Raw genomic sequence first — 19,297 nt, 5'->3', positions numbered from 1 at the left:
ACTGCAAGTGCTTTTGGGTCAGTACAGGTAGACAAAGGAGCAAGGAGTCATTTTCCACACATCACTGTACAATGTTGCATACAATGTTGAGCCTGTTTTGAGTGGCCTTACCACCACCTATCTGGCAATAATCTGCTTCCCTAAGACAATGTTTTCCAGAAGGTTTTGCTGCATGTACAGTAAGCAGGTGCCATCTGCAGTAGAAAGACATGGAAGGTTACCCCATAACAGCTCCGCACTCCTGTCTATTTTACCCTTCATGTACTAACAGTATGATGGGTTTTTAGTAATGAAATCTCTTGCTGCTGTCTTCAACTTTTTTATAGGCCTCTTTTTGTAACAGGACTTAGGAAAAGGAGAGACTAATTTACTGGCCTGGCTCAGGCAGAGTTTGTGCAGGTGCTGATAAAGGAATTTCTACAATTTGGAGACTGCAGACTTATAAAAGAGTCTAAGAACCACAATGCTGGATCAGACCCAGATCCTTGCCTCCAACAGCAGCGAGCAGTAAACACTGAAAGCAGCATATGAATAAGACAAGAATATCTTTATGAAATCTCATCCCTCTAAACCTGCACCCAGTAGTCAGTCTGGAATAGGTCAGCATCTCTGAAGTGGCTGACAAAGCCTGTCAAGACCCTCTATTAAAGGTCCTGTTCTTCGTTAAATGACACAGTTGCAAATCCTTGTTAGATCTTCACAGCTTATTTTGTCCTTGCTTTCCATGTTCAGGCTCCTGTGTTGGAACTTTGAGAGCTCTGCAGTGATGGAGTTAGGAAACTCTAGAGAATGTAGGCCATGGACAGGAACAACGTGCAGTAGCAGGAGAACATACATTGATAAGGACTGTGACAGGTCTAACTAGAAGTCACTGAAGGCTGACCCCTTACCTTTAAACCTGTCGTCTGAGTCACTCTCACTCTCGCTGTTCTCATCTGCAGAGGACAGAGGCATCAGTTAACGCAAAACCAGAGCAAACAAACTCAGTTCACTGTGCTGCAACTGGGAAAAATCCTGTCTCACATCTCTGAGCCTTGTGATACACACACGCACTTCTCCTCAATCTTAAAATATCTTGAAATAAACAGTTTGAATGACTCCTTAGATTGTGTTTTCCTTGGATTCAGTTTCAATATTGCTTGAGAGTAAGAACTTCATTTTGATGAAAAGGCAAAATTCATTCTCCATTACAGCAACTGTTTGCACTGAATCCCCATCTATGCTGAGCTGTAACAGTGTTATTTGGAAAATGGGTCTTAACCCTTTCACTTCTTGTTTTCAGGTTTTAATTTTTCAATTTTTTTTTTTTTTTTTTTTTTTAATGTTATGCAGCACTTGAGAAGTCAAAGTAAGCCTTATGATCTTTGTCTGTCTGGGCAACATTCCCAATCACCAGAACTCACCAAACTGAGTTAGAGTTAACCGGCAAAAGTAACCTTATGACAAGATGTTTTACTGAGGAGTTCTTGTATTAAAGCCCTGTTGTACTCTTACTACAAAACAGGGCCTGAATTTCCTTTTTGGCCCCTGTTTTTCCAGAAGCAGTCTGAAGCACAGGGTGAGTTACACATTTAGAGTGCCAGGAAAATGCATGCAAGGACTCCAGGGTCACAACTGTGAATTTTGGACAAAACTTACAGTAAATGTGGACTAAAGAAAAAGTCCAGGTAAGTCTAGCTGACCATGGGATTAACAGGATACACAGCACTGAGAATCTAATTTTTTTAACTCATTCCCATTTTCTCCTCTTGCAGAGAGAAAATTATCATTGTTCACAGAAAAGAATTCTAAACTAAGGGCAGATGAGGAGGCAAGAAATGGAGGAATTGATTAATCCTGTAGCAGCCAAATGGATTCACTGAACCATGACACTTGTACCACACCTCGTAGAGATGCTGTCTCAATATTGGACATAGAAAGTTTCTTCAGTCGTTTTTTCCCTCTTTTTGCACTGTAGATGGAATTGATTCTTTGGACAAGCTGCAAAATAAGAAAATGTGGAATCACTAAGACTAAACATTTTTCTGCCAGGAGACTTTTACTTAATGTATTCAAACAAAACATGGATGATAGACCAGCTAATGCAGATAATAACTGTCTGCTCCAAAAATATCTCAGATGATGGGAACTGAGATGACTTGTGCTTATTGTCTTCAGCAAGAGGCTGGGATTACTAAGAATTCAACATTAAACAGAATATTATAACTTCAGGAGAGTCACAAATATGTAGCAATTAATCTTCATGATATTTTACAAGTCAGGAATAGTATATTTCATTCCATAGCAGATTTCTTCATAGAACTATAATAGTTTGCAAAAGCTGTTTCACCTCAGCTCCCAGAGAGAAATAAACTGAGTGAAAGAATGCAATTTGCTAAAGACACAGCAGAAGGGCAGTAACAGAGCACAGACTGAAACAAAACCTTTTTAGGTTTTTCCTCTAATAACTAACACTATCTCAATTTAAAAAAATATATTCTCCAGGAATATGTGATCCTGAAAGGTAAAGTAACAAGAAAATAAAAAATTATCACAAGATTTGCAATAAAATTGTGAACATTCATATGCTGAAATCATAATTTCACATAAGGATAATATCTGTCCCTTCAATTAAAAATAAAATTGGGTACAAAATTAACAGCCAAACTTTCCAAGTTTTACTCAGAATCAGGTATCAAGTTACTCTGTAAGTAATCCTATGATTTCCTCCAAAGATGTGTGCTCATTTGTGAAGTATAACAATATATTCTGAGACAGTAAAAATACAGTAAATATTAAGGATGTAGGATTAATTTCCTCCTTAAACAGAATTTCCAACAAATTCACAGAAACATAAAAATCTCCCTCTACTCAGAGTATTTATAGCCATGTACATTAAAATATGCTCTCTAATAAGAACAGGAAAGAGTTGAATACACAGTAAAAATCAGCTTTGTTCACAAGCCAAAATGAAGCATATTGGCAGTTCTCCCCCACTCTTGCTATTGTATTGCTGGTTTTTTGGTTGTTGTCTTGTGGCTTGGGGCTTTTTTCACATTCCACTTTGAATTGAAAAAGTCCTTGAAAAATGAAAAATTAAGTTTTACTTCAAATCCATCAAGCCAGCATGGTTATCAGGATTGTGAGTAAATGAAGAGAGACCTATTAGGCCAATTAGTTATTTTCCTGGAAACAAATGATGGGGAAACAAACCACTTCAGATGTTGCTGCATGTTATAAATAATAATTGCTTGGCCATCACCCATTCGAAATCTTAAAGTTATATATAGAGCAATGCTCTGGTCCACAAAGCTTAAAGAAGAGCGTGGAAAACAGAACTGCCTTAAAATCAATTATGCGTGAAGATGGCCATCAGATGTTTGCTCCTCTTGGAGAACTTGGATGTTATCACTTCTAGGGAGGGGATTTTGATCCAAAGGTTCCTTTAGGGTACCAAAAGAGCTTTCAGTGACGGATAAAGGCTGGCTGAAGAATTTGACAAGGCAGGTGAGCCCTCCTCAGCACAAGGCCGAGGACTCGGCCGTACCTTTGGGATCCTCCTGGCGCGCCGTGTGGACAGCAGCTCGCTGGCGGTGCTCAGGCTGTCCTCGCTGAGGCCGGAGGGGGACGAGGGGATGCCCAGCTGAGCCAGCAGCAGCATGTCATCGTGGCTGTGCCGCTTGGGCAGCCGCGGCAGGCGGTGGCTCTTCCTCTCCGACCAGTTCCCCACGCGCAGGGAGTGGCTGCTGGCCTTCGAGGGCAGCTGCAGGGACAAGGACACCTTGAGCTCTTCTCCTCAGAGGCAGCTCTTGTGACACAGTGGTGGACACGGGGACACCACGCAGGTGAGCCACTGCTCCACAGGGTGCGTGTCACTGTCCCATGGTGAAGGGACAAGGGTCATTGAAATTGAAGGATTTAAAGCTCAAAGAAAACAACACTGTTTCTGACCTGCTACATTTCCATGCACCCACATCCCATCTGTGAGCCCTAAAATCTAACTTGAAGGCTTGGCTGACAGCAGAGCGCTGCCCCAACAGGTCTGGTCCATTCCCCTGGCTTGCAGGAGTGAAAATGAAGACTAATAAATTGTGTGGAAATTACACAATTCAGTAATATTAATTCAGAGCAAAACCAGTAACTAAAATAGCAAATTCATGCTATTTTATCCAAGAAAAAATAAAGTGGAAAAATCAAGCTTGTTCTATTTTCATGATGTTAAGAAGTTTTAAGACCTGACAATGAGGAGAGGTGCAATTACAACTCTCCCTGCATTTCCAAAGAATTCCCTTCAAAACACAAAACTGTTATCGCTACAGGGTGAAGGGAAAACCTCACTGAAGGATTAGGCACCAGGTAACATGTGTCTTTAAAAAACTGGGGGTCTTTTGGAGCAGTCCCAGGAACAGCTCTGCCCAGCTCCAAGTCTCTTCCTTCTCCTCCCAAACACAAACAGTGTAAGGAAGCTTCACCAGCAGGTCCAGGAGAAATACTAGTATGTCAAGCATCTGTCATTTGGCATTTACTAATATTCTATCAGCCCTGTTACAAGCTATAAACCTGCAGCAATAAATTTTACTGGCTGACTGATTGCAGTGCCATCCTTCCTGGGATTAAGCACAGGAGTTTCTCTGGAGAGGGGTTGCATCACAAATACAATGTCATCATAAAACTTTCCTTTCATACCTGGTGACTTCAAAAACTGAAAATAATCAACGGGAAAAGAAAAGACACAGGGATTCAAAATGACCACACCACCAGTGTTTCTGAGGTCTCAGCATACCGCAGGTTAACATGCCAGGAAAACTGGTGGCAACTTATACTTTGTTGAAAGGAATTCTTTTTGGAGATGATTGTTGGAAGCTTGCTGACCTTCTGATCTCTTCCATCTTGTTTATCATCATCCATGACTGAAAAGTCATGTTGCTAACCCAGCTGCGTTGCTATGATGGAAAATCTGGGTGATAAAGCTCTGCCAAAGCTACCATTCTTCAGGAAATTCAGACTTTTCTATTTCTGGTCATTGGAGAATCACTGAGGCCCAAGGCTGACCCGCTCTTAGTGTCTCTTCATTTTAAATTTCAGCACAATGACAGTGCAATTATGGCAGGACTGACTCCTGTCAGGGCACTCCCAGCATTTCAAAAAGAAGCCACCAGAATAAAAACAACCATGTTGCAAAGGGTATCAGAGAGTTCTTGTTTACTGAACAACCTTACAGAAGCCACTTACATCTATAAATTCTTTGGTAACCCTCTGTCAAACTGAGAACACTGGCCAGTATCTTCCTATGGATCTGGATGGTTCCCAGCCTCATGACACACCCCCAGGGATCCTCTGGATGCTACACTGCTCCTGTTAACACACACACAGCCAGAAAAGGTTGCTGTGCACCAAGTCCCACTATGAGGGACATTCCACTATTATCCTCATGACTGCAGTGCCTGTTTCTCCTTACTCTGCCTGATTACTACTTTCCACTTGTTCCTTTTCCAGCAGCTTTGCTGAAGTCATTCCTGCTTTACAAAGGATGTGCTGGGAACACACTAAGAATCCTGATGATGCTTATTTTTTCTCTTGGACTGTGATGTTTGTATGCACAGAAGCAAGTGAAAGAAAATGCATTCAGTTTTCTTTCTAGGTCTCTTTACAAAACAAAAATGTAAATAGTTGTGACTTTTTGTTCAGCTTCAAATTTTCTGTTAATTCAGTGCACAGTGAAGTTACTTTAAAGGGTGCTTTCAGTCTCAAAATTAAGTATGTGATGAGATTTATATTTTTCCTTATGAACATGGTGATCCCATAAACAACAAGCAACCTGAGATTTCATAGTGTTCATGAAAAACAGGCTTGCTTTGGAAAATTCACCACAAATTGGAAAGTCTGCAGAGTTCCTCATCTTTCTTTTTATGCTATAAACACAATTTATACAGCTTGGTTAACTGCAGACGCTCAGGTTTTTCTGACTATTTTTATTATTGATGTATTTATTCAGGGCTGTTACCTGGCATTCCCTGCTTTACAATAAACATGCCACGCTATGAACTTCCCACGAGCAGAGTCACACCAGGCCCTCGTGTAACAGCACAGGGACAAAAGCAGCAGCTGAGCTCTGCCCTCCTGTCCCTGCCCGGCAGCACAGGCGATTCCCGAGGAGGTGCAGCCACACCAAGAGTTAATTCAGGCGCACCTCAGAATCAAGGCGGGAAGGGCTGCGCTGGGCAGGGTGATGCCGGGGGCTGCAGGCAGCGCTCAGGGTGGCGGAGCCGCAGCTGCCGGAGCACGGCCCGAGGGCTCCGCCGGCGCCGGGAGCGCTCGGCTCGTCCTCCCGCACCGCGCTCGTCCTGCCGGCCCATCAGCGCCTCCAAACACGCTCCGAGCGCAGGCAGCCCGCTGCCTTTACCTGCGGAGGTGCTGTGTATTTCCTGTTCTGCGGCGTCCACATCCTGTGCAGGGAATCCAGGGAGTTCTCCGACAGCTGATGGGATTTTCGCCCCGCGTGACGGCCTTTCAGCTCCACATCCTCGTACGGGTTTTCCTTGGGTGACTCGCCTGCACGGTTGGGATTGGGGGGGGTTGTTGGGTTGTTTTGGTTTTTTTTTTAAGGAAAGGAAAACAGACAGGAATGTAAAATTAGAAAAAAAAATCATGTGAACCAAGTGAAAGGCTTTTAGAAAAGCTCCTCAGCTTTCAGCATGACTCATCCCTCTAGCTGCAGCTGGAAGTATTTGGAGGAGAACTTGGCTACGAGGCCGACAAGTTTCTTTGGATTTTTTTACTGTCCCCCCCCCCCTTTTTTTTTTTTTTTTTTTTTTTTTTTTTTTTAATAAGAAGATTTCACAAGACGTGCTTCTGAGCATCCGCAGCTGTGGAAAACTTATTGATATATAAAAGCTAAGGCACTTAACTTCTTGAAAGTGTATCGGTAGATTTTATAAATCTGTAACAGCCGCTCAGGGGGTGAAATGAAGACCAGTAAATAACTGTGCTCAACACGCCACCCTAACACACAATAAGACAACTCTTATTTGATGCAACCTTCATTTTTTCTCTTTTCCTGAGAGATGGCAAAGAAAGAATAAACACTCCAGCTCAGCAGTGCCAAGAGACAAGACTGAAAATGCAAAAGGAGAAGAATTTCTGTTCAAACCATACTGCATCCTCAAAGTGTTCTTTAAAATATATCCTGTCTTCAAATTAGGCAGCTGTTCATTTCAAGTTATGTGAAATTCCTGTCTCCCAGAAGCAAACTCATCTAGTAATATATAGGAGGCCTAACCAATTAATCACTAAATATTACTTAATGAAAAATACACTAAAAAGCAGACCCCAGTCTTTGAATTTTTACCATATGAAAACCAGAACCAAAATCTATAGTCCATACTTAACCAAGATCCGATACCCACCATCTTCTCAAAACTCCTGAACTTAGCAGAGCTCTCACTAAACAAAATAGCATGAAGATGAATGAGTGCCATCAATAATGTTAACATTTTGTATGCATTTTTTCAGACAGTTGATAATCAGCAACTGATTTAGAGCTTCAGGTTTTTCAAACACAGTTATTCCAGTTTTCCAGCCATCGTGAACAGAAAGCTATTACCAAAAAAAAGAGATCTACTCAAATTCAAGACTTGAATTTACAGAAACGTGCAGGAAGTTGAAAGCTTTTAAACCAACTTGCTTTTGGTTTTATACCTAAAGATGACTATAAAGCCTATGGGTTTAGTACAACATACATATTGCAATACAAGCTATTTACGATAAGAAATTCAACTGAGAGCCAAGGACAGAAAGCTGTAGCAAGGTTCATTATTGCCACTGTCACAGAAAATACCCACAGTGTTTAAGGAGATGACAGCTGGGGCATAGGTGTTTTTAGTGAGAGCAAGGCCTGGGTTAACATAGTCTGTGTGACTACCAGCTATATTCTTCTAAGCTTACTAAATTTCCTTATTGTACAAAAGAAAACAAAAGCAGTTTGTGCTTTCTACTTATTGTTGAGCGTGGAAACATGAGCCTGCTTGATTCATCAATTACAGCCACAAGAACTTTTGCTGAGCAAGTTCACATATTCACAATACAAATAAAAATACAGTTTTGCTTCGGTAGTGCATCATAGTAAGATTTCTAGTCAAACACAAGCACAAGAGTGAATGTTTTAGCTTTGTTCTAATTAGAAGCCTGAATCACTGCTGCTCTTGAAGAATGTTTGACTTGGCAGTCATAGCTTATTATTTCATCCAGAGGGAATCTGATTCTAGAGGCTGCAATATCGTTGTGGCCAATGCTCATGCCACATGGAAAGAACACCTTCAGGTGTGGGGGGTACATGAAAAAAACCCTTTTGATTAATGCAATGAACTGGATAAATCTTAAGCAAAATATATCCCTAAAATCAATTTAATGCTGTGGATGACTGCAGAAGTGTTTGATTCTTCCTTTGAGAAGAAAAAATAGATATCAGATCCTGATTCTGTCTCTTGTAGACTCTGCAGCTCTGTAAATGATAATCACAGCTATGATAAAGAATAAATGTTGCAAAATGCTGTTACTTGCAGCTGATTGGGCTCTAGTAGCATAATAAAATTTTTTGTAAGCCCAAGTCAAGTATAGGTCAAGCAAGCATTTTGGAATGGATGAATAGATTTCAAAATACCCAGCTACATGAGGCACGGCTCAAACATGCGCTTCCTTGTGAAAACAAATGTTACTGCGTTCATCTACAGAGTATCCAAATTCCCCAGAAGAAACAAGCCCATCAGTGAAAAAAAAAAAAAAAAAACCCTTTTCACAATGTAAAGCATTTATAAATGTTAGGGGGATTCTCTCTTCAAAATACAATGTAAAACAGAATTTCTTGAACCCAGTTAAACTCAACATAAATAATGTTGATCTGACATATTAAGTATAGAAACAGGCCCAGAGAAGTCTTGGATGAGAGAAGTGGGAGGAGCAAGGAACCATGAGCAGAGGCTGTTTTTCTGAGTCAGAGTCTCTACCAAAAGAGAGCTTGGGCCAAATTCCTCTTCAGTGTAATGTGAAGGTCAAAGGAGACATCACAGGGATTTTAACCCTTTCCCCTAGAGCTGTGAGAGCTTCTGCAGATGCCTGGTTTGCTGTTCAAGAACTCTTGTGTCTGTTCTTTGTCTCATTTGCTTAAAAGCCAAATTATTTCGCAGTTTAGGGTTGGTTTTTGTTTTTTTTTTCACTTTGTAATAAATGCCTTGATATCAAATACACCTCACCACTTTTTTTTCTTTTTTTAGAACCTCCTTCTACAGCAAATCTCTGATAATCATATAGTCTGATCCATAAGAAACCACCTGGTTTTGCTGACATGAGTTTTGAATGAAGTATTCGGTTCAAGCTGTGAACTAGAAGAGATAGACAAACTATCTCCTCAGCAATTTTCAGCCACCATTTCTTAGTATCTGTCCCTGATAGACACACAAAAGACCGGATATGCAAAAACAAGCCGGCCAGATTGGTTTCTGTACAAGTGGCAAGGAATCAGAGGTGTCAAGTAACCTAAAAATGCTGAAAATACCCTGAACTGCCTTAAAGCAGCATTTAACTGCATCTGAAGGGCACAGTGACTCCTTTCCATGGGAGAAACATCTGGGATGCAGTGGTCACCAGCAGGTGCACATCCCACATGGGAATGAGGTCTTGGGGGAGACCTGTGGTGGAGGATGCTACTGCTGTGCTGCAGCACAAAAGGGAGAAAAAAGTTTCCATATCACTGGCCGGCTTACAGCTTTCTCCTCAGCAGTGTTTCTCCTGTCCCAAGTCTCAGGCAAGGAATGTTTGCAAGCTGCAGCGCTTGGATTTGCTGCAAAAGGATAACACATTTACAATGAAAGAGCAAGGAAACATCCTTGTTCCTGCCATATGGATGTCTCTATTGGAAGCCAAAAGGAGAAACATTATGCAGTATATAGGCCAGGCTTTTCTAATGAGGCTGATCCAACAGCCACACAAGACAACAGCAGATTATCTCTGACTTCAAAGGAAGCTGAAACATACCCCCAGAATGCATATGATCACAAACAGTAAGTCTTTGGCAAATACTGTCTCTAATCACCATCCCTACTCCCAGACCAGTTCCCTCTATAAGCGTTTTTTCCAAGTTTCCCATTTTCTCAAATTCTACGTACCAAAGTGCTGAGTTAACACAGGGCATTTATCTACACGACATTTATCTTCAGAAGATCTCACAGACAACTTAATGAATGGTCCGTCAGGGAAAGAAAAGAAAAACAACAACAACAAAAAAGATAAAATAACCACGGATATTTAGAAAAGTCCTGAGGAATGCAGTGCCTTGAGCTTAAGCACCGATGAGTTTCCTCCAGGGGCTGCAGTTCCTCACTCCATGATGCAGTGCGAGTCAGCCCCACTGAGCCCTGAGGCAGCACACAATGTTCCTCTGCTCAGCCTCTCACACGTGGCAAATGGGAAGCAGAGGCAGACTCAGCAAGCCTGTCTCACGCTGAGAAAGGAGTGAAAAGTAAGGCTGAGAGGAAAAAAAATGAAGCAGGCAGACGCTTCTCTATAAATGGCAGAAAGCGGGGAAATGCATCATTTCTTTCTAGATGGGAGAAGCAATTATCAGAGGAATTAAGTGATTCACAGGGTGCTGATTATAACTCCAGCCTTTTGCACTGCCAGGAAGAGAGAAGAATGGAACAGCAGGTCTAGTGTAAGGAAAAGGGCTCCTAAAATTGTGTTAAGTTGGATGCCTAAATTGGGAACCAGCACTCACAGAGGGGATATTGAATCCACAGGGTGATGCCCAAGCTAAGAGCCTGCTGCCTTTCCTCCTGGATGCTCAGACACCGCAGGGGCCTGAGTTGCATGGCCAGGGCAGTCATCACCTCACAAATGAGGTGCACGTGTACTGCTCATTCATTTCAATCATAAAGTTCCACCAACACAGATCCACACCACCAGTGCTGGAGGAAAACTGGGCCACTGGGATATTTATGAACACGTTCAGATCAAATGGATGAAACCAGTAAATCTCCACACTCCCATAAAGTATCCAAGCTTAGACCTTTGGTACATAGATGAGCTTTTTCAATGTCAGAGATGCTGCAACTGTGCATCTCAGCTGAGGAATTTACCCCAGGAATCTGCAGAAAGAGGAACTATTTCAATCTCAAATTACAGCTAACACACATTTACAGCTGCTTTGAGAAGCTGTTGCTGAATAGCACTAAGTTACAGACTTAGTTACTTGCCTATAGTCCTGCCGCCCAATGTATCCACTCAGTACCATGAGCTCAGAAAAGCAGTAGAGCATCTACAACAAGCGGAGTGGCAAGTCTAAAATGCAATCAGCCTTTTGGGCCCTGGTCCATGGAGTTTGTAGGCAGCAACCTATGCTTTCTGAACTTCTCCAGCCCTTGCAATAAGCAGAAGAAACACTGCAGGTACTTTCAGCTCCCTGCTCTCTCTGTGGGGACTGCTGAGAGTGCAATCATAATATGCATAAAGGAAAAAGAATTAGCATGGTTGATAAATGAACAAGAAATTTCACCCCCAAAAGTCACCTGTTTCCTGCTCAGGCTAAAATCATGTGCATGAGAATGTCTGAGGGGCAACTGCTAGCACATTACAGCAGTAGCTTGCCTAAACTACCTTCACTTCAGGGGTGTCACCCTGCTGACTTCAACACAGCCTCTGAATTTAAGGGAGGATGTGCAGGTTTTACTAACATGCAGCATTGACTAGAAAGCCAGGCAGCAAAGCTGACAGAGACTGTCATGAGAAGATGCAGTGGACAGTACAGTGGTGAGACAGACTCCACAGAGAAAAACTGAGATCTAAATAAGGCACGAGATGATTATTAAAAATCCAGTTATTAAAAATAACTGGAATCCATGTATCCAAATGTCCCAAGAAAGCAGCAGGCTGATTGTCATCAGGATCAGCTGAAGTATTTGGCCTGTCTTTGACAGGCCCGTATGAACGCTGTTTGATTTAATGTGCTCTGGCTGCCATTACCCTACAGTGTCTATTATTAAATTTACCACTATTACACTTTCCAAAATCTTGCATTCTTTTTAGGCTGTCACAGGCAGACTGTGGGTAGAGAATAAGACAGGAATATATTACTCTGTGATCACTGCCTGTACCATCATTTTGCATCAATTCTAGCTCCAGAGACTGGCTGGTGTCTAACTGAAAACCCAAAATGTCTTCAGAGAAGCAGCTAGCACAGCACTGCTGGCAGAGTTGCAATCTCTCCAAGTTTGCTTCAGCTTCACAGCAGCCCAGTAATTCCAGTTTTCTCTCTGATTTGTCACGGGATGATAATATGACAGACTAAAATGTGCTATAAAAACATGACAGGCGTGGTGTGTGAGGATTTTACTCGAAAGATCAGCTTGCTCTCTTTCTAACCTTTTCCCACATTTACTGGAAGAACTTTGCAGATGTTCTAATTTGAAAGCAATGTCAAGCTGGAACATTTTCCATCTTGACCTCAGTCATCATTGCTGCAGCTCTGATCACACACAACGAAGGGTTCAGTAGAACAGCTAAATGATCCTGTTTTGTTATGTGACGTGCACTGTGTCCAATTTACACAAGAAATCAAACCAACTAATTGGTTTAGGTGAGGTGAGTTGCCTTACCAGCAGGGCTAAAGAGTCACTTGCCCTGTTTAATGCAGAGGTTAAGGTGATTATCCCAAACTGAAGCAATACTCAAAGTGACAGAGGAAAACAGCCGAGCGATTGTGTATGACCCCACTGTTTCACTTATCAGTCACCTTTGGTGTCAGCAAGATTCAGTTATATCATATACCCCAACAGGAAGCCGTGATTAAGTTGTCCTCATAAGGTACAAAACAAATCTGTCAATAGAAGTGTCCAGCTACTGAAAGGGCTCAAAATCTTCTAAACGTGGCACTGAACAGGCCCAGAGAGCAGAAGGGTGCATAAGAACCCCTCCCCAAGAGGGCCAGCTGCCCATAGGACAGTGAATTGCAGGACACTCCCAATGGGAACCTACCAGCAAATTCCTGTTTAGAAATTCATCCTGGTTTTAGAGATTCCACTGCAATGTTTTTGAGGCCTTGCTGTCTAGACTACTTCAGCTGCAACTGCCAAAGCAGACATGGAATCATGCAACATTCAATTAAACATTCTCAGTCTAGGAGGCAAGGCTGGGATTCCAGTTGAGCAATGACTTCCCTGCACATCTGTCATGTCCTCTGGGAGGAAATCTCCACCTGTTCTGCTGTGTACAGCACTCTGGAGAGTTACAGAGTAAGAAGGCTTGTTTGTCAGAGGTTTCCTCCACTACATTTAATTTCTAAATGCAGTGTTATTTCTTTCACCTAGTTTTACAAAATTTTCTCAATTCAAAGTTAATACTATGCCCTTGACCTTCACTTTACTATATTTATTCAACTTTTTTTGGTGATGATAACAAGTGCTTTGTCCTAGGTGTCAGGTCAACAATGCTTCAGAGACACAAGACCTTAAATAACAATATTCCAACATCTCAGCTGTACTTAGGGGAGCAGACTGGAAAACTGGAACCGTATGGTCCATATGACAGGAAATACTGTTGTGCACAAACACAGCAGAAGCAACAATCTCAGCCATCTCTTAATACTATGATAGTTTCCTGAATTCACACAAAGCCAAGCGTGGTTTCCCCAACCGGATTCAGAAAGCCACATCAATTTTGGTCTGATTAAAGGCTCATTCAAAACCACAAGAAGCAAAACAATGTTAAGTTTACTATGAGTGCCACATTTCTGTGAGTGCTAGTACAGAGGATGAATGAAGTCCACATGGTTCCTTGCACATAGAATACAGCTCTGATTTATATTAGGAATGTGGACCCCTTTATACAATGGCTGCTTGATGGATGCAGAACGGATCATTATGTTCCAATCCAATACCTGTCCTGCCCTTACCATGCAGGTATTTCATCTATTAAAGTCTACAGAAATATTACAAAATTGAACAAAGTGTCTGGTTCTGGTTCATGGTCAAACTGTCATGGGATTTCAAAGCACAATTCATTTTGATTTCAATATACCTTAAAACTCACTATTTAAAAAAAAAAAAATCAGCTCTCAAAATAAGACAAACTACAGACAGCAGTTCATTGCTGTCCTGGTCATTAAAGAAGAAGCAGTGCAAGGGCACCAAGATGAAGACAAAGCTTTAGTGTGCGTGTGCCCCACATGAAGAGGCCATGTGGTAACCAAAATACCAATGACTCCAGGGCTAGCACTTCCATGCTTAGGAGCTGCTTAACCTGGGAAAGGCTGGGAGATAATCCAGCTGCTGCCTTCCACTGCCCAGAAAGGCAAATGGAAAAGGCAGCACCAGGCACTTCCTGGAGGTGAAAGGATGAAGGACAATAGCCACAAGGCGCAACAAGGAGAATTCAGACTGGATGGAAAGAAAAATTCATTCACAGTGACATCAAGAAAACATTTTTCCCAAGGGAGGCTAAGCAGTGGAGAAGGCTGCACAGGGAGGCAGTGAAGCCATCCTCCCATGGTATTTTGAAAAGTTAGCCCAGATGTAGCCCTAAGCAACCTCATCTAAAGTTGAAATTAGCCCTGCTTTGAGCAGAGGGTGGACCAGCTGACTCCACAGTCCCTTCCAACCTGAATTTTTTCTCTGTGTCTCACACTAGACTGCTTAGAGCATTTCTCAAGATTCACACCTTTCTTTTCTAGTATTTAAACATTTCCTTGCATTACAAATATTAATTCTAAGGGATGGGGGGACATGACACACTTAATTAAGTTTATTACTACAGCAACACTGTTTTAACTGCCTACAAGTTTTAGGGAGGCAAGGAGATTCAACAAGTTACAGGAGAAAAGACACACCACCCCCCCCCCAGCACCTCTAGGGGAACTGTTTGCAAAGAAAACCCAAAGCACTGTGACAGAGCCCTCTATTGCTTTGAAGCAGATGCAGATCTATAAAATAAACTCACTCTTGCAGACACCTGGTTTGCATGAGCACAAAACTGCTACTTGGAGACTGAGGTCTAGCACCACTGGTATAAATTATGCAGATGTGATACACAAAACTATGATAGTTTCTTTAAAGCTGGAGATCAAACCCCTTTGGCTTGTCTTTAATCATGCCTGACAGTTTATAAGAATTATACTGATTTGGTATTTCCCCCGCACTGCTGCACTGAATGAAGTGTTTGGAAAGAGGTTGTTAAAAAGCAGTACAAAACAATGAAGTTCTGTGTTTGTCCACAGATCTGAAATTTTGCATTCTCTTCCCACTGCCCTGCCAAAATGCCCAAATTATAGTCTTGAAGGAGCTGCTTTATAGTACCCAAGAGTTGGAAAAGCCCATTATGATTTTGTTTTACTGAACCCAAGGTTTCTTCTCCTTTGAAGGAAGCTTCCTACCAGTCCTGCACATTTTATTTTGATATTTAACAACCAGAGAATGAAAAGAATTATTACCACCCAAAATCTGGTGCCGCATTGACAAGTCCTGAGCAAAGATGAGCACTGTAACACATAAGACAACTGTAACTAACACGTAATACATTTTCAAGTGTGAATAGCAGGGTGGTCTGCCAGAGAAAGAGCTGATGATCGTATAAGGATCCTCCACATAGAAAGACTTTTCAATATCTACAAAAGTTTTCATTTTAACTAACAGACACTGAGCAGGAGCTAAAAGCTTTGCCATTTTTAAATGACATAGAGGAAGTAACTGGAAAGAGTAAATTCCTGTTTTCACTGAGGCTGACAAGCCAGAGACAGAATTTGGGTCTGACAAAGAGCCCCAGGCTCCAATTTGTGGCCACTGTTCTTTGCTATATCAACTAATATGACCAAGAATAATTTTCTTCTATTGTCTTTGTTTGCCTCTCAAACATTTGTAGGCACTATTAAAGTGCCTTTTTACCAGACTAAACAGGCCCAGCTTGTCAGTGGCTCTTCAGAGGATGTGTACTCTAGGGTCCCAGACTGTCTTGGTAGCCCTCCAGCTTTCAGTATATAAAGATTCATTGTCTGAAGTAAAATGAAGTCCCCTTTTGTATGTGTTGTAATAATATAACACTGAAAGAGTTAAAAACAATGCAGATATTCATCACTTGTGCAAAAAAATTTGTGCTCTGAAGGGCTGCCCAATTTTCAGTAATTATAACAACTTTTTTTGATGTCAAAAGAATGTATGCATAGGCCATACATTTCCTTCTAAAACCAAAAGAAACATGTTTTTCTTATGAAGTTAAATGAAAGCAGTGTTTTTTGTTGTGCATTCCCGATGGCGTATAGCTAAAGGAAATCAATTCCTCTTTAACTAGGAACTGGGACTTGGAGGAGACCAGGAACAGTGCTACAAACAGCTGCTTTGGGGCAGTCCACACCGGGGTCCTGAAAAGCACAGGCTGATCAGACAAGGCCTCTGAGGTTAATCTTGCTATTGGATAGTTCTGTAAACATTGTCTCGGGTCCTGTTCTTAACATTTTTACACCACTCAAGGCTTCGAGCCAAGGCCTCGATAAAAAGAACGATTTGGTTCTTGAAAAGCATTGGCAAAAAGCTGACCAAAGAGTCTGTTTCCAATACTACCCAGTGAAGTCTGAAAGAATCAAGACTTCCTGCATGCAGCCTGAGAGCTACATTTGCGCTGAACGATCAAACCCATTTAGCCTCCATTTAATCTCTCTTTACTGACAGCACTGAATGTTGCTGCACAGGGCATGTGTTCAGCAGCACCATGGCCTGCCCACAGCCACTCAACACCCTGCTGTGAGCCCGTGTCCTGCAGCAGCTTCTTACCTACAATGTCTTCATAGGCATTTTCTTCTAAAGTGCTCTTGGATCCAAATTTGTGCTGGCTCTCGGTTCCATTTTCAGTCGGGGAGGGAGGGTACAGGGATTGCAGGCTTGAGGCATCCTCAAACTCAAAGGATTTTCTGAAGTTTAAAACAAGGATAATCAGTAACAAGAATGCAAAATTATTCAAACATTAGATGAGCATTTATATATAAAAACATATATATAAAATGAGCCTTTTTTTTTTTTTTTAAATCTCACAGCCTGCTTTAAGGACTAGCTTTTAGCAGAACGAAGTCCTGTGCTCACAGAAGTCTGTAGTAGAGCCATCTATGACAGTTCTATGAAGTTGGAAGTCTTGTTATTCCCATTATGCAGACAGGAAGAAAATACCAAGAAAATACATTCTGTTTTTCCAAATTTATAGAGTAAGCTAGTAGCACAGTTCTCAGATTAGAAATTACTTTGCTCTTTCCAGAGGCCCCAGAAACATGTGGCCTTCTGTCCCAAAGAAAGACACAGTCGCTGAAAAGCATTTCTGCACTGGTTGCTCTGGGAGATGTAGCCCTTAGTTGGACACCATTCACGTGTCTTCAGCCTTTGGATATGTTCCTGCACAGAGCTCAGTGCACGAATGCCACAGGGAGACTCATGTGCCAGTCACCCTTGCACACCCCATGCCAAGCACTGGCAGCAAGAAAGAAAGCCCTGAGGAAATTAGGGCTCTCTGAAGTGTATGAGCAGCTTGGGTGGTGGATCAGGGGCTGAAGGTTTGGCCTTTCTGGCAGGAAGGTGAGGACCAGCTGGGTCAGATGAACCCACACAATTTTTCTCCCACCCACACCTGCCCCAGTGCTGCTGAGCAGTTCTAGAGCTAGAAAAGCCCAAAATCTTCCCACTCTCCAGTTCACCCAGCCCTTGCTCTCTGGGGGAACATCTACACTCATGGCGGGAGGCCCACGATTTGCAGTGGCAGCAGTACAGGGGGTACAGGGGCTGGCATTCATTGGATTGAATTTCTGCTGAGGATGAAACAGTGAAAAAAACGGGCTCAGGTCAGATTGTAAATCCCGTGGTGCTGCAAGGCTGCGTGGGCTCTGCCGGTGCCCAGTCTCCACTCACTGAGCCCCAACCTAGATTAATAATAAATCATCCTGCCATCAACCCCCTTTGTTCTTCTTCTTCCCAGCTGGAGTGAAGCATATGTTACAGCATACCCTGTGGCAGTGACAGAGTCTCATAAGAGGCTCAAGCATCCCTACAGGTAACACAGTAACCATCACACAGGACACTGCATTTGAAAGAGTATTTCCTGTTTGTCTGCTAGAGCAGGCTTATGGCTGGGATTGGGCTGAAGAGCCTCCTCTCTCTCCTTTCCCTAAGCTTCAGAATATCCAGATACAAGTTATTCATATCAGGATTGTGGCAGAAAAAAATCTGTGCCTGTCAGATCCAGACACCTGCTCCTCCACAGCTCCTCACAGTTACAAAGGATGCAGACACACTGAAGGCATAGTTGTGTATGAAATGAGACTTTCTAAAGTAGTTAGATATCTGGCTCCTATAGATTTCAAGGCACTGCTATGATGTGGTGACAGTGCATAGGATGACAGAAATGGCTTTGTGGACTGACACTCAGCTGTGGTCCATGTGTCCCAAGTCTATCCTGGGACACTCCTCTCCTGCACTGTGTGTGTGCCAGAGGATTTCAACTGCTGGGGAACACCCAGCTCACACCACTGTGAAATGTTAGAGCTTAAATGTTAAACCAGATCCAGCCTGGCTTTTTGCTAGCAGGCAAACATGAGAGACCTCCTCCATACTGCAAGAGTGTTGAATTAGCCACCAAAAATAAAATCAGTGCTTTCAACTGAAGTATTGGGAAAATAAATACCCTCAGTCCATTCTCATGACATTGCAGTGAGTGTAAAGCACATGTATGTTCAGTCCAGGTACAATAAGTTATGTCCGTTCTCAAGAAAAGAACAGCTTAGGTACTGAGATTTCAGTAATTACTATCAACCAAATACAGTCATTCTTAGATGACTTCTGTGGTCTTTAGTGCTTTATAAATCTTGGGGTTCTACTTTGTGTAACTGAAGGAAAACAGTAGCAAAGACAATAAAATTAAGATTTTTGTAAAGGATTTCCCCTCAGCATTGAAGTCAGTCAGCAAACCTGAGCTTTTTTGGAGGGTTGGTTTGAACTTACTTAGATCATGATTAACAAGAGGTCTGTTCAGAGAAATCATTAAACTACAGTAGGTAAAGTTATAAATTAATAGATATCTACCCAGTAAAGTGTCAAACTGATTTGCAAAAATCATCAGATCCGCATGACAACCCCAATAATCCTACAATTTATATTCTACAACTGACATTGATAAATAATGCTTTTTGGAAGGCTTGTTTCCCCTAGCCCTAAGCCAGACCTGAAGCTCCTTTGCTGAATTGTGCTGTTGTCTGACTCTGCAATGACAGAAGACCGAATCTGCAGAAAAGCAGGTGCAAGCAGAA

General features: G+C 42.1%; 1 protein-coding gene across 3 annotated transcripts in view; it reads right to left on the bottom strand.

Moving 5' to 3' along the window:
* Positions 1-19,297, bottom strand: part of DENND2B (DENN domain containing 2B) — a 144,507-nt gene that overhangs the window by 37,237 nt on the left and 87,973 nt on the right. For all 3 annotated transcript variants that reach the window (XR_010743782.1, XM_066320781.1, XM_066320782.1), the window contains 5 exons: positions 16,785-16,921; positions 6,383-6,531; positions 3,527-3,742; positions 1,884-1,980; positions 891-935 (listed from right to left, as the gene is read on the bottom strand). Coding sequence is in view for 2 of the 3 variants with exons in the window: in XM_066320781.1 (XP_066176878.1) it covers positions 891-935; positions 1,884-1,980; positions 3,527-3,742; positions 6,383-6,531; positions 16,785-16,921 (644 nt within the window). In the remaining variant the exon portion in view is untranslated. The remainder of the gene's footprint in view (positions 1-890; positions 936-1,883; positions 1,981-3,526; positions 3,743-6,382; positions 6,532-16,784; positions 16,922-19,297) is intronic.

The sequence above is a fragment of the Sylvia atricapilla genome, chromosome 6 (assembly GCF_009819655.1).
Source record: "Sylvia atricapilla isolate bSylAtr1 chromosome 6, bSylAtr1.pri, whole genome shotgun sequence".
In the NCBI taxonomy this organism is placed as follows: domain Eukaryota; kingdom Metazoa; phylum Chordata; class Aves; order Passeriformes; family Sylviidae; genus Sylvia; species Sylvia atricapilla.
This window is presented reverse-complemented; position numbering and strand designations above follow the sequence as displayed.